Below are 12,986 nucleotides of genomic sequence, written 5' to 3'. Positions count from 1 at the left end.
AACTTTTGGGTTTATTATTATTTTTATTATATTTCTTTGGAGTTCTTTCCTGCTTCATTGTTTATTTTCTTAGATAGCTAGGTCTAGCAACACAAAATACTTAATGAAGCTCTAAAGACACAGATAGATAGAGTATAGAATTTCAATAAGGTGTACAAATTTCTAATAATGGGTTGGAGAAACGAAGAACCATTCTAATATTAGCTTGGAGAAATGAAGAACCAAAAGCGATAGTGATTGGTGACGTTAAGCATTTCGTTTCGTAAAATAGAACCTAAAGTTAGCTGCACTTTGTAATTTGCAAGTACAAATCTCTGTAGGAGTCGTGGAAACCAATTTATCTTTCCCAACCTCAATCAAATCAACAATGCAAATCACACTCTTTCGTCTTAATTAACTCAGAGTTAAAGACTTCCAAGACTCTTATAAGTCCAATGAACAACAACCAACATACATCTTCTTCTTCTTTTCTCAAACAAAAAAACGCTGTAAACAAAAAACCGAATAATTTTGTTTGTATCATAACGGACAGATAGTGTTAATATCGTGAGTGAAGGGGGTTGGTTACGATGCTTACAACCCACGCCCCCCTCTTTACACAACCGTCCAAAATAAAAATGTCTGACATCATCATCAATACCCAGGATCTCCATGTAAGTCTACTTCGTCCTACGTAATCAGTCTAGAACTAACGGAGATCACGGAAACCGTCCTCCTCCTCCTCCTACCTCCCATATTCCCAACTCACCTCGTTTTTGTCAAAACACTCTAAACTGACCATACCATCATCACATCCTGGTCCCACACGTTACCTCCAAAATCTCTTTGCCATAAACACGACAAGTCAAAACCTCCACGTGTAATACCTTTTACTTTTAAACCACACTTGACCCACGTGTACCGTACGGTCTATCCCGCCAAATTCTCAGTCAAAATAAAAAAACAACACATGATGCCAGTATTGGAAACAGAAATCTTAAATGGGACTTCACAGAACTCTCGATTGCGTTAAAGAATAGAGCACCCATCCACAAGCCTAAAAGTCATGGTTAAAGCAACAGCTGCCTGCATACCTCTAACTGAATTAGGCTTGAGCAGCAGCTTCTTAGAACGTTGCCTCACATGCGCCACAGTTGTAATTTTACCTTATATAAACCACCTTAAAATGGCTGATTTTGTCATCTCTCAACGTAATCCAGATTTGAGTATAAAAAATAAGGAAACAAGAGCTGCAAAAAGCTCTCAAATTGCGCGGGTTGAAAGCTTGAAAATATCACGAGGGGGTGTTTGTAGAGTAAGTTAAGTAGATACCCAACTTGCCAAAGGCAATTAAAAAGGAAAATTAGGGACAGTGATCATAATTTTGGTTAAAATATTGGTACATCAGAATATTGTAAGCTAAAAATGGGCAAAAATCTTGATGAAAAAGAACGTACCTGCAAATTACTTTAAAACGACGAAAATAGATTAAAAAGATGTTCTTTTGAAACAATGGATTATGGGTTGTGGTTGTATTCAAAGCATGAAAAGAAAGGAAGCTAGAAGAGGAAAGGAGTAATTGTACCGTTTCATAATGTTATCTATCTTTTTACTTCAATGTCTAGTCTCCAAGATATGGTTTCAGAATCCTCCATAACTTAATGTGTTATCAGTCCTCTACCCAAGAATTCAGGACTCGTTAATCGAAAATGGGTTGTTGTTTAAAGAGATTAATAATACTATATCACTGATAAAAGTATGATTTTTTTCTGAAATCTAAAAAACTTTGATTTTCTTCTGATGGTGATCATCAAGGCATGGACATGTAGACCTCCATGCTTCCATTCTTTACACATTTACAGACAGGGCAATGACTTGAAAAAGCGTCACACGACTTACACAAACAGAGATGCCTGCAAGGAAATAAAAGAATACACGAATCTCGAGAATTGCATCCCTTGCACACTATCTTGTTCATCATCATCAAACTGTTTTCATCCACTTGCTCTGGTTCTGGATTATTATGAACATTATTATCATCGTAATTATCACAACATGAACCGGCATCTTCAGCTACCGATGAATGACAATAGACATTTTCTTTAACTTGGTCCAATGTGTTGTGCAGAGCTATAACCATTGCTTCGTTTTCTTTAGCGATTCTTTGCCATACTTGGTTTTCCATTTCTGCTTTTCTTAGACATTCTTCAAGTTCCATTGTCTTCTTTGTGGCTTCTGATAATTGATCGTTTTTTTGTTGGAATAAGTTCACTGCTTTAGATTCTAAACTTGCTAGCATTACGGCCAACTGCTGCTTTCTCTGCTCATGCAAAGCTAATCTTAGTCTCTCGTTCTGTTCCCGCAACAAAAATCAGAAAAATAACAAATTAAATTCATGAAAATTGGAAAAGCAAAAGAAACCCAATATCTAGATTAACATGATTGATTATTATTTACCTGCAATGCAACGAAACGATCGATTTCCTGCCTCTGTTGTTTCTCAACTTGAGAGAGTAATGATTGAGTAAACGCCATTGATGAATGAAGAGAAGAAGAATCATGAATATTATTATTAGAAGTAGAAACTAGTTGCTGACCACAATAATCAAAACCCATGATGTTCTGATTACTAAAGTTTCTCTGTTGATTCTGCAACATCATCTGTTGCTGTTGTTGCTGAAACAGTTGCTGTTGTTGAAGAGAAAGATATAATGGTTGGTCAAAACCACCACCACCACAAGCATTATTATTCTCCATCATCCATTCCTGTGATGATGAACCACAAAAACTAATACCTAGGTTCTCTGAATGCTGTTGTTGCTGAGCCTGAACAGCCATCTTCACTTTGTATATAAATAATCCTAACAAACAAACTGATGAACAAAACAAAGACAAACTCTCTTTTAAAGATTCGTTTTTTTCCTCCTCCTCCCTGACTAAACAAGAACAGAGAGACAGAGAACAGAAGAAAACACAAAAAACTGGTTTCTTTCTCTAACGGGTTTATAGGTGTTAATGTACGGTTAGAGCAGAAGTTGCGCATGAATGATCATCATAATATCATCTCCTTCTCCTTCTCCACCTGCAAACTTTATTTTCTTTTCGAAGGGAAAAAAATAGAAGCCCATTAAATACGAATTACTATATTTATAACATAATATTTTATTTTATTTTGGAAAAAGTCCAAACTTAAATAAAATCTTTAAATGTGTAGACGAATCAGAACAAAAAAGACTAAAAAGAGGACTTTTGATAGAGATAGAAAGAGAAAAAAAAGGTTCCAGTAATTAATGGATGTACTGTGTAGTAGTAGACGTACGTATATACACGCTGATTTTATCGGTCAGAAATTTCAGAGCCGTTTGTTGAAAGAGCAATTTCAATTCAATATTCAATCCTAATCTATAAAACAGTATATGATTTTGACAGAAAGGACACGAGAGGAGGAGGAACGGGAAAATTAAAAAATAAAAGATTTATGAAACAGTCAGATATTGATTTGTCAGTTCCGTTTTTGGGAAGAGATGACGAAGGAGGAGATACCGTGTCAATAAAATAACATATTTCGCTCCTTTTTTATGTTTATTTTTGAATTGTTAAAAACAACAACAAGATTATCGGGTTTAATAGGAAAAAAAACACGTTACGATAATAACAACTGTTTTTATTTAGAGTTAAAATGGACTACGTAAGGAAACAGATGCAGTGTATATCGGATATAGTATAGAGCCAGCCCATGACAATATCATGAAGTAATAGGTAAAGCACGTAGATTGTTGCTGACACGTGTGATTGGTGGGGTCCAGTTTGTGAGTACGTGTTATGTGTACCTGTCAAATGGTTTAAAGAGATAGATAGACCAAAGAAAGTGAAGGTGGTGGGACCCGGTTTATAAGACTCGTGACTAGGCTTTATACTAGGTGGATAGATTTAGACAGTTTGGATTTGGATGTTTGAGTTTTAACTTTTAAACTCGGGATGTCTTTGTTTTTGTTACCGTGTCTTGTGGATTACTATATTGACTCGTGGTTAATTAGGAGCTAAGACTTTTACGGATTAAGCAATCTGGATTACTTGGGAAGCAGTTTTCATGGCTTTGAATTGAAAGCTTTTCGGAAATTGAGTGAATCAGAATCAAGACTTGTATCCCTGTATTATTTGTTATTATTCAGTTAAATGCCATCACATAGAGGTCCGAGAAGACCATAACGCCGGTCTTCATAGTCACACCATACGGCCTGGACCGTTTTCCCGAACAAAAACAAACGTTTTTATAAACCCTGGTCCAGTCTATGCGACTTGGGAGCTTCGATTTCCCTCGTAGGGATGAATGTATTTGAGAAAAGTTCTGGATTTCTTTTCTTGTTCTATATAAGAAAATCCATTCATGCTGCCCATTCAAATGTCAATGAAAAATGTCTTGTTAAGTGATAATAATCATAGGTAGATAATTTTCAACTCAAATCAGGTAATCACATAAATTCTAGAATGATAAAATTTTAGACAAACGTTTATGTTCAGATATAAATTTCAAGGTGATTTTGCTCCATAAATATCTATATTTATCAGTATTATGTCAAAACATCAGTGCTTAGAAACGGTATTATTTCCCAAAGACCTATAGAAGGTATAAATTTTTATGAATTAATAAATTTAGGGAATTATTAATTTAGCATGTTGGGCAAAATTTATTAATTCATCCTGGACTAATTTATAGGAGTTTTACTAGAATCATAAAAGAAAATAATAAAATAAGAGCACCGGTAGAGAATCTCACACCTTAATTTTTTCACAAAACTGGTTAAAAAGACCAAAATCAACAATTTCTGGATGAAATTGACAGTTAGATTTTGATGTTGTTTAAATGGACAAAAATGTAAAAATATTCAGGAAGTAACCAGTTTCATCGTTCCCATTTTCAAATATTTTTTCTTATTTTTAATCTACACATAATGTATCCAATTTCATCCTTGTTATTTTTTAAATTTAAGTAAGGATGAAACCTTACTAAATTTTTCTTTTTTTTTGCCATTTCACCCAAACTATTTTTTACTCGTCCATTTGAACCGTGATTTAAAAATATTTGGACAAATGACCCATTTTCCGAATTTTTTTTGTATGGACAAAGTGGATTTACAAGGGGCCACAAAAAATATTTCTTGCATTAGGCCACAAAAGATGCAAGACTGATCCTGTGCAAAGGGTTTCATTTACTTGTAAGAATAAGCAAATGCTGCCATACCTCTCGTTCATGACTGATGCAATATGATAAAAGGAGCTGTATTTTGAGGAAAAACAATAACAAGATATCCTAAAGAACAGGACTTTACTCCTATATAGAATAGTTGTCGTTAGGTTGTTTCCGTTGATAGAATAGTTGTCCTTAGGTTGTATCCGTTGCCACTTGGTACAAAATGCAGCGAGTTGAGATAAAGACGGAAACCACACCACCATTTTCTCAATTTTCTTCCTGCGTTTGGAAAACACATAATTTCAGAGTTCATCCTAGAAGCGAATTTGGGAACTTTTCCATTGGAGCCTCTTCTGTAAGTAATTTACATTATTTTTCTTATCATTCTTTTGGTTCCCAAACTTATTTTCCCGACAGTGAGTGGACAGATAAAAGGAGAATCATGGAGATGAATAATGGTGGCAAAATGATGCATATAGTCATGTTTCCTTGGTTTGCAATGGGTCATCTAACTGCTTTCCTTCACACTGCGAACAAATTCGCAGAGAGAGGCCATAGAGTTTCTTTCTTAATACCCTCCAAAACACAATCTAAGCTCACCTCGTTTAACCTTCATCCAAGCCTCATCAGTTTCATTCCACTAGATGTCCCACGCGTTGATGGCCTCCCATCTCATGCACAAACCACAGCAGACATTCCATATCCTCTGTATACTCTCACCTTATGACAGCCATGGATCGCACTGAGCCAACCATTGAATCCACTTTACTTGACCTTAAACTTGACTTAATCTTCTATGATTTTACTCACTGGCTCCCAGCGCTGGCACGTCGGCTTGGCATCAAGTCTATCCATTACTGCATCATCAGTCCAGCAACTATTGCTTACGACATGTCCCCAGCACGAGACCAGGAATCAGAGCTAAACCTGGAACGTCCGCCTTTGGGCTTCCCACCTTCGTCCGTGAAGCTCCACTCGGTTGAAGCTAAGGCAGGTGCCGCCTTCAGAAATATAGAATATGGTAGCGGCGTCTCATTCCACGATCGAATGATGAAATCATTAAGCGATGGTGACGCTTTGGTTTTCAAGGCTTGTAGGGAGATGGAAGGGGAATTCTGTGACTATCTGGAGAGACAATTTAAAAAGCCTGTTCTAGCCTCTGGACCTGTAATTCCTGAAACACCCACTTCCACTCTAGATGAGAAGTGGGACAAATGGTTAGGTGGATTCAAGAAAGGATCAGTTGTCTATTGTGCACTTGGAAGTCAATCTAACTTGAATAAAGACCAGTTCCAGGAACTGGTTCTGAGTCTGGAACTTACTGGCTTACCATTTTTGGCTGCACTAAAACCACCAGCAGGAAATAATTCAGTCGAAGAAGTGCTTCCAGAAGGGTTCACAGAGAGAGTGAAAGGGAGAGGATTTGTGGAGGGGGGATGGATTCAGCAGCAACTGATACTGAGTCACCCTTCCATTGGGTGTTTTGTGACCCATTGCGGATCAGGCTCGATAACGGAGGCATTAGTTAATGAATGCCAGATTGTATTATTACCACAAATTGGTGACCAGATTATAAATGCGAGGTTCTTAGCAGGAGATTTAAAAGCTGGAGTTGAGGTTGAGAGAAGAGAGGAAGATAGTTGGTTTACAAAAGAAAGTATCTGCAATGCTGTGAAGCTAGTGATGGAAGAAAATGGCAAAGTTGCTAACGAAGTGAGACTCAACCATGATAAATGGAGAAAGTTTTTGCTAAAAGACAATCTTGAAGCCTCCTACACTGACGAATTCATCAACAAACTTCAAGGTATAATAGCGAGTACGCCTAACAGGTAACTGCTAGAATTCCTAGTACTATCTTTCTGAACCAAAAACAAAGTGAATGGACATGAAAAATGATTTAGTTTGGTCTATGTAAATGGATGTTTATGTGTACAACTAAGTGTAACCTGTGGCATATTGGCACAACAAACAGGGGTTATCTCTGCATTATATATTGTTCTTTATGTGAAATAAATAAGGTGGCGCCGGCAACAAGAGGAATGGTGCTTATCAATTTGTAAATTTTTTTAGAGGAATGTATAATGCGTATAAAACTTGGTGTAGTTTTGAGTTTTGGCCATGACAACCAATAAAAATCCATAAACATTGATTTCTTTTGAAAACAAACAACAGTCAGGAACTTGATCCTACCTCATGTGAAGACTCCTTTTTTTGGCTAAGCAAACGAAACAGAAAGGATATTTGATGAAAAGATGATACAAGCAAACAAAAAGAAAAAAAAGGTGATCGTTAAGAACACCATATCCATCAAAGAAAGACAGCGACAACACACCGCGTAATCTAATAAAACTTGGTATCCAAATCTTCTCTTTTTCTGCTCAAACGTCAAGACTGTTGAGTGTCAATATGGTGGTTGAGTGAGGGATATGTTCTGTCCCGTCATTAACTCCACATGCAATTTCGTTGACACTTCACAGGGTTCTAGTTTTATAGAGAGAAATACTGTGCATGATGATGCATACGATTGTAAAAAAATTCCTCTAAGGTTTAGGGTCAATCACCCTATTGTTTCAATTTTCTTCCTGTGTTCAGAAAACAGATGGTTTGAGAGATCGTCCTGAAAAACAAAAAAAAAACAAACCAAAGAAGAAAATGATGTGCTAGTCAGCTCGAGGCCTATTTTGCTGAGTAATGCTTGGGCATAGCGGAGAAACTCACATGAAAGGTTCTTAAATGCTCACCTTAGTAGTATGGGAAATATCTGCAAGAGACAAAGTGAGCGACTTTTACATGTACCAAGTACTAAGCTGCCCATATCCTAAAAGGTCCCCCCATCAAGGAAATATATGATGTTAGAACTAAGAACCTTTAAGTTACCGCTTATCTGTGTTGCTTCAAATTTACTACTACGATATTATTAACCAAGTATTTGGGTGTTGGCTCTAAAGTTTGTCGACCATGCGTTTACTTTTCTTTTCAATGTACGGGCAAAGCAAAGTCTTTGAGAACTCACCATTCAAATGTACAGTGTGGTGAGATCCAAGCACTTACCCTCTGAAAGCTATTTAAGGGCATTTTACCTTTAATCGTATCTCGTCTCGCCACTCTTTCATTCTATTGGAGCGTTGTGTGTAAGTAGTTCATTTTTCTTGTCATTCTATTCGTTTCCAATTTATTTTCTTGAATCAGTTTCTTTGAATCCGACTGTAGTGAGTCTGTGATTTTCTGACAGTGTGTAGACAGTTCAAGGAGATTTATGGCGGTGAAGGGTGGAGGCAAAATGCTGCACATAGTCATGTTTCCTTGGTTTGCAATGGGTCATCTAACTGCCTTCCTTCACGCTTCGAACAAACATGCAGCAAAAGGCCATCGAGTTTCTTTCATAATACCCACCAAAACGCAATCCAAAATCAACTCGTTGAACCTTCATCCAAGCCTCATCAGTTTCATTCCGCTAGATGTACCGTGCGTTGAAGGCCTCATCCCGTCTGATGCAGAAACCACTGCAGACGTCCCTTTCCCCTTGCACACTCACCTCATGACAGCCATGGATCGTACTGAGCCAACCATTGAATCCATTTTGCTTGACCTTAAACCTGACTTGATCTTCTTTGATTTTACTCACTGGATCCCAGCTCTGGCTCGTCGACTTGGTATTAAATCTATCCATTACTGCATCATCAGTCCAGCAACTATTGCTTACACAACGACCCCAGCACGAGACCAAGAATCAGAACTAAACCTGGAACACCCGCCTTTGGGCTTCCCACCTTCGGCTGTGAAGCTCCGCTCCTACGAAGCTAAGGCAAATGTCTCCTTTAGGAAGAAAGTATTAGGCAGCGGTGTTTCGTTCCACAATCGAATGATGACAGCATTAAACGAGTGTGACGCCATGGCTTTCAAAGCTTGTAGGGAGATGGAAGGAGCATTCTGTGACTACCTGGAGAGACAATTCAATAAACCTGTTCTACTCTCTGGACCTGTAATTCCTGAAACACCCACTTCCACTTTAGACGAGAAGTGGGACAAGTGGCTAGGTGGGTTCAAGAAAGGATCAGTTGTCTATTGTGCACTTGGAAGTCAATCTAACTTGAATAAACACCAGTTCCAGGAACTGGTTTTGGGTCTGGAACTTGCTGGCTTGCCATTTTTGGCTGCACTGAAACCACCGACGGGAAATAATTCAGTCGAGGAAGTGCTTCCAGAAGGGTTTGCAGACAGAGTCATGGGAAGAGGAACTGTAGAAGGGGGTTGGGTTCAGCAGCAACTGATACTGAGTCACCCTTCCATCGGGTGTTTCGTGACCCACTGTGGATCAGGCTCGATAACGGAGGCATTAGCCAATGACTGTCAAATTGTATTGTTTCCACAGATTGGTGACCAGATAGTGAATGCGAGGTTGATGTCAGGTGATTTAAAAGTTGGAGTTGAGGTTGAGAGAGGAGACGAAGATGGTTCGTTTACTAAAGAAAGTATCTGCAACGCTGTGAGGTTAGTGATGGACGAAAAAGGTGAAGTTGCTGACGAAGTGAGACTGAACCATGCTAAATGGAAAGAGTTTTTGCTGAAAGATAATCTTGAATCCTCATACACCGACGAATTCATCACCAAGCTTCAGGATCTTCTATAGTGAGTACTTGTAGCTGATGACTGCTATCCTAGTACAGTCACTGATTTTATGTTTTATCAACTTTGAACCAATAATAAGCGAATGAACATGTGCATTTAGACCAACGGATGATTTAATTTGCTTCAAATGTCCTTATTTTCCAAGTGGGGAACAGCAAGATTGTACGAGAAAAGAATCACCACTCACCAAGCCAGAGATGCTTGAAAATTCAAGGATGTCTATTCTATGTAGGGCTTATCTCACATTGAGAGCTTAGAGCCTACCATTTTCTTAAAGCACATGAACACATGGCCTAAGCCCTCAGGGTACAGCATTCACATTATTTTCTTTGTTTGGTACTACATGAACTGTCCTTCAACTTTAAAACCAGCAAAATTTACTGCATAACCAACAAAATATACTGAACGAAGTAACTGTGACCAACAAAATTTACTGCATGACTGTTACTATCACGAAGAAACAAACAAGCTTAAAATCATAAAAGAAATCCGACTTCTCAGCCAGCAGAAAGCTTTATCTAGACTCTCACTGTCCTAATCTTAGGCATCAGTTGACGGGATTGGTGACCAGATAGCAGACACAAGGTTGACAGGAAGCGAATTTGTAAGTTAGAGTTGAGGTCGAGAGAGAGGAGGAAGAAGATGGTTCACTGACACAAGAAACTGAGATGCTCTGATGCTTGCGATGGATGAAAACAAACAAGTCACCAATGCAGCGAGACTACTTCATGCTAACAAGAAAAAGCTGTTGCTAAAAGACAATGTTGAATCCTCCTACACTGATGAATTCATCCACAAGCAATTGATTTGTGATAGACGACTGCTATGTACTACTATCTTTGTGCTGCAGTGTTTTATCAGTTTTGCTGGTTCAAGAACAAGTGAACAACTACGTTCTTTGCCAGGACATTTGGTTTACACTAACTGTTAAGTAGTAAAACATGCATGATTTTATTACTTACTAAATATTTCCAGCTAAGTTAGTCTTCCCTTGGACATTTCAGAGTTAAGGATATCAAAACACTTCTTATCTCAAAAAGAAAGATAAATCCATACAGGTATTATTAGTTACTACAAAATGTATCGACACTTCTTAGGTAGTGAAATGAACCACATAAAGCAGTCATACAATTACACTACCAAAAATACAGGGCAAGTGGTGTCATACCTGTAGATGATCAGTTTCTTGAACTACAGCCTAGGGTCGATCAAGTTCTATTCTTCTGCTTTGTTGCTGACAGCTTTCATTTTTTTTCGTAATAAATGTTGCAGTTCAAGGGTGTTGATCTTTGAAGCCAGTATGAAATCGTTCTCAGTCAGCCCACTAACAGAGTGTGTCCAAATATCAATCTTCACATTGTTCCACCCGGTAAGGTGGAGATCAGGATGATGATTTTCTGCTTCTGCAATATCTGCCACCAACTTAAACAATTCTAACCCTTTAGTAAAGTTCTTCACTTTCCATGAGCGGTTCAGCTTCCATGTACCTTCTTCATTTACCAAATTCCATCCCCGGACCTCCGGAATAAGCTTCATAGCAGCTTCTTCAGTCATGGGTCGAAGATCCTTCGAGCTACATGAGACACACTTCTTGGTCGATAAATCATTTGCTGCTGCGCAAAAATTACGAAATCCATAAAATCTATTACTATTAGATGTAACTCTCAAATGCTCTCGAACTGGCTTATTAACTTGACAAGTTGAGCTTCTAAGAGTTTCAGCTTGTGTATTGATTAAGCATGTCAATGGCGCCTTAGACTTGCAGTAGTTTGAGGAAATAAGTAAACTGGCTCGAGACAACATACGGCACGTAATGGAATTCATTCCCTTTAACAAGTTTTGTTTCAGACAGCGAAATGGATGTAACAAGAAGCTAATGAATTGACCTTTCTCGACTCTCTTTTCAGTTTCGCCCACTGCAAGTACTGGTTCTGCCAACTATTCCTAATTTGTTATACCTACCCAATTGTTTTTTAAGACCCGCAACAGATATGTTAAGAATCAAGGTAGGATAAAATTACCCGTACATGTGCCGAGTTCTTCCTTTTGATTTTGCATCTAGATAGATATACCTGTAGTTTCAGCGTGGATAAAAAATATCAAAATTCTATGATCAAAACAACTATAGATACCCACAAAACAACACATTCTTATCAACAACATTACATAAACAAAAATGCAGAAATTAATGATGCTGGGAGAAATCACTTAACTAAGATGATTCAAATTTCATGAGGATCGAGTAACTAGATTTAGCTAAACCCTAATTACATATAACAATTAAAATTTCCTAACAACGTTCTTCCAAAAGTATTTTTATTATTTAAAGGAAGAAAAGAGTACCTCTTTGTGATTCTTCGCTTGTAGAATTAGGGTTAAATTACTTCTTCCTTCTTCTGCGTTTTACTCCTCCAGAATACGTGTTTTTGATGCAACCGTTTTGCTGTACACTCTTTAAAGCTAACACCTCAACTCTATTAGATGATGACAAGAGTAGTGCGGTTCTCCGGCCTTGCAATATGGCTAACCTAATAGACTTCTTTGGTGGTGGGCGGAGCTCCATTTTCATCGAGTCCCGTCGGGTCCAAGACAACCTTAAACCCGTCCACGTGATTCCAAGCCAAAACTTCTAGATATTTTAAAGGAAGCATTTTCTAGGGACCATGTTTTTTTTGTGGGGACCATGATTCTATTTTAGTCAAGACATTATAACTAATCTTACGTCACCCGTTATCAAAATATTTTTTTAATACCAAACTTACACTCCTTAATTAAATGTATTAGTTTAATGATTAATTAGTTATTAGTTAATGATTAGTATGATTAGTAATGATTAGTGATTAATATGATTAGTTGCCATTAAGAAGTTCTATTACAAAAAAATTGAAAATTTTCTTTGCGATCAAACCAAAATATATATTTGGTGTGACCAGTAAAAATTTCGGTTACAAAGAAATTTTAAATTTTTTTGGTTACCCAAATTTATGACCAAAAACGAACTTAATGATTAGTGATTAGTATGATTGATAATGATTAGTATGATTAGTTACCAGTAAGAAGTTCGGTTACAAAAAATTAAAATTTTCATTGCGATCAAACCGAACTATATATTTGGTTACACCATTAAATAGTTCGGTTACAAAAAAATTTAAAACTTTTTACGATCAAACCAAACTTAGAGTTCGGT

At 37.5% G+C, this 12,986-nt stretch overlaps 3 protein-coding genes and 1 pseudogene across 6 annotated transcripts; 2 read left to right on the top strand and 2 right to left on the bottom strand.

Annotated features, from left to right (window-relative positions):
• Positions 1-1,619: 1,619 nt before the first annotated feature.
• Positions 1,620-2,965, bottom strand: LOC113286072 (probable BOI-related E3 ubiquitin-protein ligase 3). The gene is made up of 2 exons (XM_026534791.1): positions 2,437-2,965; positions 1,620-2,332 (listed from the first exon to the last, which is right to left on the bottom strand). The coding sequence occupies exons 1-2, from the start codon at positions 2,815-2,817 to the stop codon at positions 1,790-1,792; spliced, it is 924 nt and encodes a 307-aa protein (XP_026390576.1). The 5' UTR covers positions 2,818-2,965; the 3' UTR covers positions 1,620-1,789.
• Positions 2,966-5,106: 2,141 nt separating this feature from the next.
• Positions 5,107-7,905, top strand: LOC113288956 (annotated as a pseudogene).
• Positions 7,906-8,278: 373 nt separating this feature from the next.
• On the top strand, positions 8,279-10,124 carry LOC113288957 (UDP-glycosyltransferase 79B30-like). Its single transcript, XM_026538116.1, has 2 exons — positions 8,279-8,301; positions 8,403-10,124. The coding sequence occupies exon 2, from the start codon at positions 8,427-8,429 to the stop codon at positions 9,798-9,800; it is 1,374 nt and encodes a 457-aa protein (XP_026393901.1). The 5' UTR covers positions 8,279-8,301; positions 8,403-8,426; the 3' UTR covers positions 9,801-10,124.
• Positions 10,125-10,726: 602 nt separating this feature from the next.
• Positions 10,727-12,285, bottom strand: LOC113288958 (pterin-4-alpha-carbinolamine dehydratase 2, mitochondrial-like). Of its 4 annotated transcripts, none has more exons than XM_026538118.1 (3): positions 12,143-12,285; positions 11,821-11,871; positions 10,727-11,412 (listed from the first exon to the last, which is right to left on the bottom strand). In XM_026538118.1, the coding sequence occupies exons 2-3, from the start codon at positions 11,855-11,857 to the stop codon at positions 11,015-11,017; spliced, it is 435 nt and encodes a 144-aa protein (XP_026393903.1). In that variant the 5' UTR covers positions 11,858-11,871; positions 12,143-12,285; the 3' UTR covers positions 10,727-11,014. The 4 variants fall into 4 exon arrangements, with proteins under 4 accessions (XP_026393903.1, XP_026393904.1, XP_026393905.1 ...); XM_026538119.1 differs by having other exon boundaries at positions 10,727-11,409; XM_026538120.1 differs by having other exon boundaries at positions 11,827-11,871.
• Positions 12,286-12,986: the final 701 nt, after the last annotated feature.

Source organism: Papaver somniferum, chromosome 6 (genome assembly GCF_003573695.1).
Source record: "Papaver somniferum cultivar HN1 chromosome 6, ASM357369v1, whole genome shotgun sequence".
Lineage (NCBI taxonomy): Eukaryota > Viridiplantae > Streptophyta > Magnoliopsida > Ranunculales > Papaveraceae > Papaver > Papaver somniferum.
The sequence above is the reverse complement of the archived record's forward strand: the minus strand, read 5'-3'. Positions and strand labels throughout refer to the sequence as shown.

Coding starts and splice junctions, on each gene's coding strand:
- LOC113288957 (XM_026538116.1), top strand. CDS start 8,427: ATGGCGGTGAAGGGTGGAGGCAAAATGCTGCACATAGTCATGTTTCCT.
- LOC113288958 (XM_026538118.1), bottom strand. CDS start 11,857: ATGCAAAATCAAAAGGAAGAACTCGGCACATGTACGG. Junction 11,413..11,820: donor AGAACTCGGCACATGTACGG/GTAATTTTATCC, acceptor ATTTTTGCGCAG/CAGCAAATGATTTATCGACC.
- LOC113286072 (XM_026534791.1), bottom strand. CDS start 2,817: ATGGCTGTTCAGGCTCAGCAACAACAGCATTCAGAGAACCTAGGTATT. Junction 2,333..2,436: donor ATCGTTTCGTTGCATTGCAG/GTAAATAATAAT, acceptor TTGCGGGAACAG/AACGAGAGACTAAGATTAGC.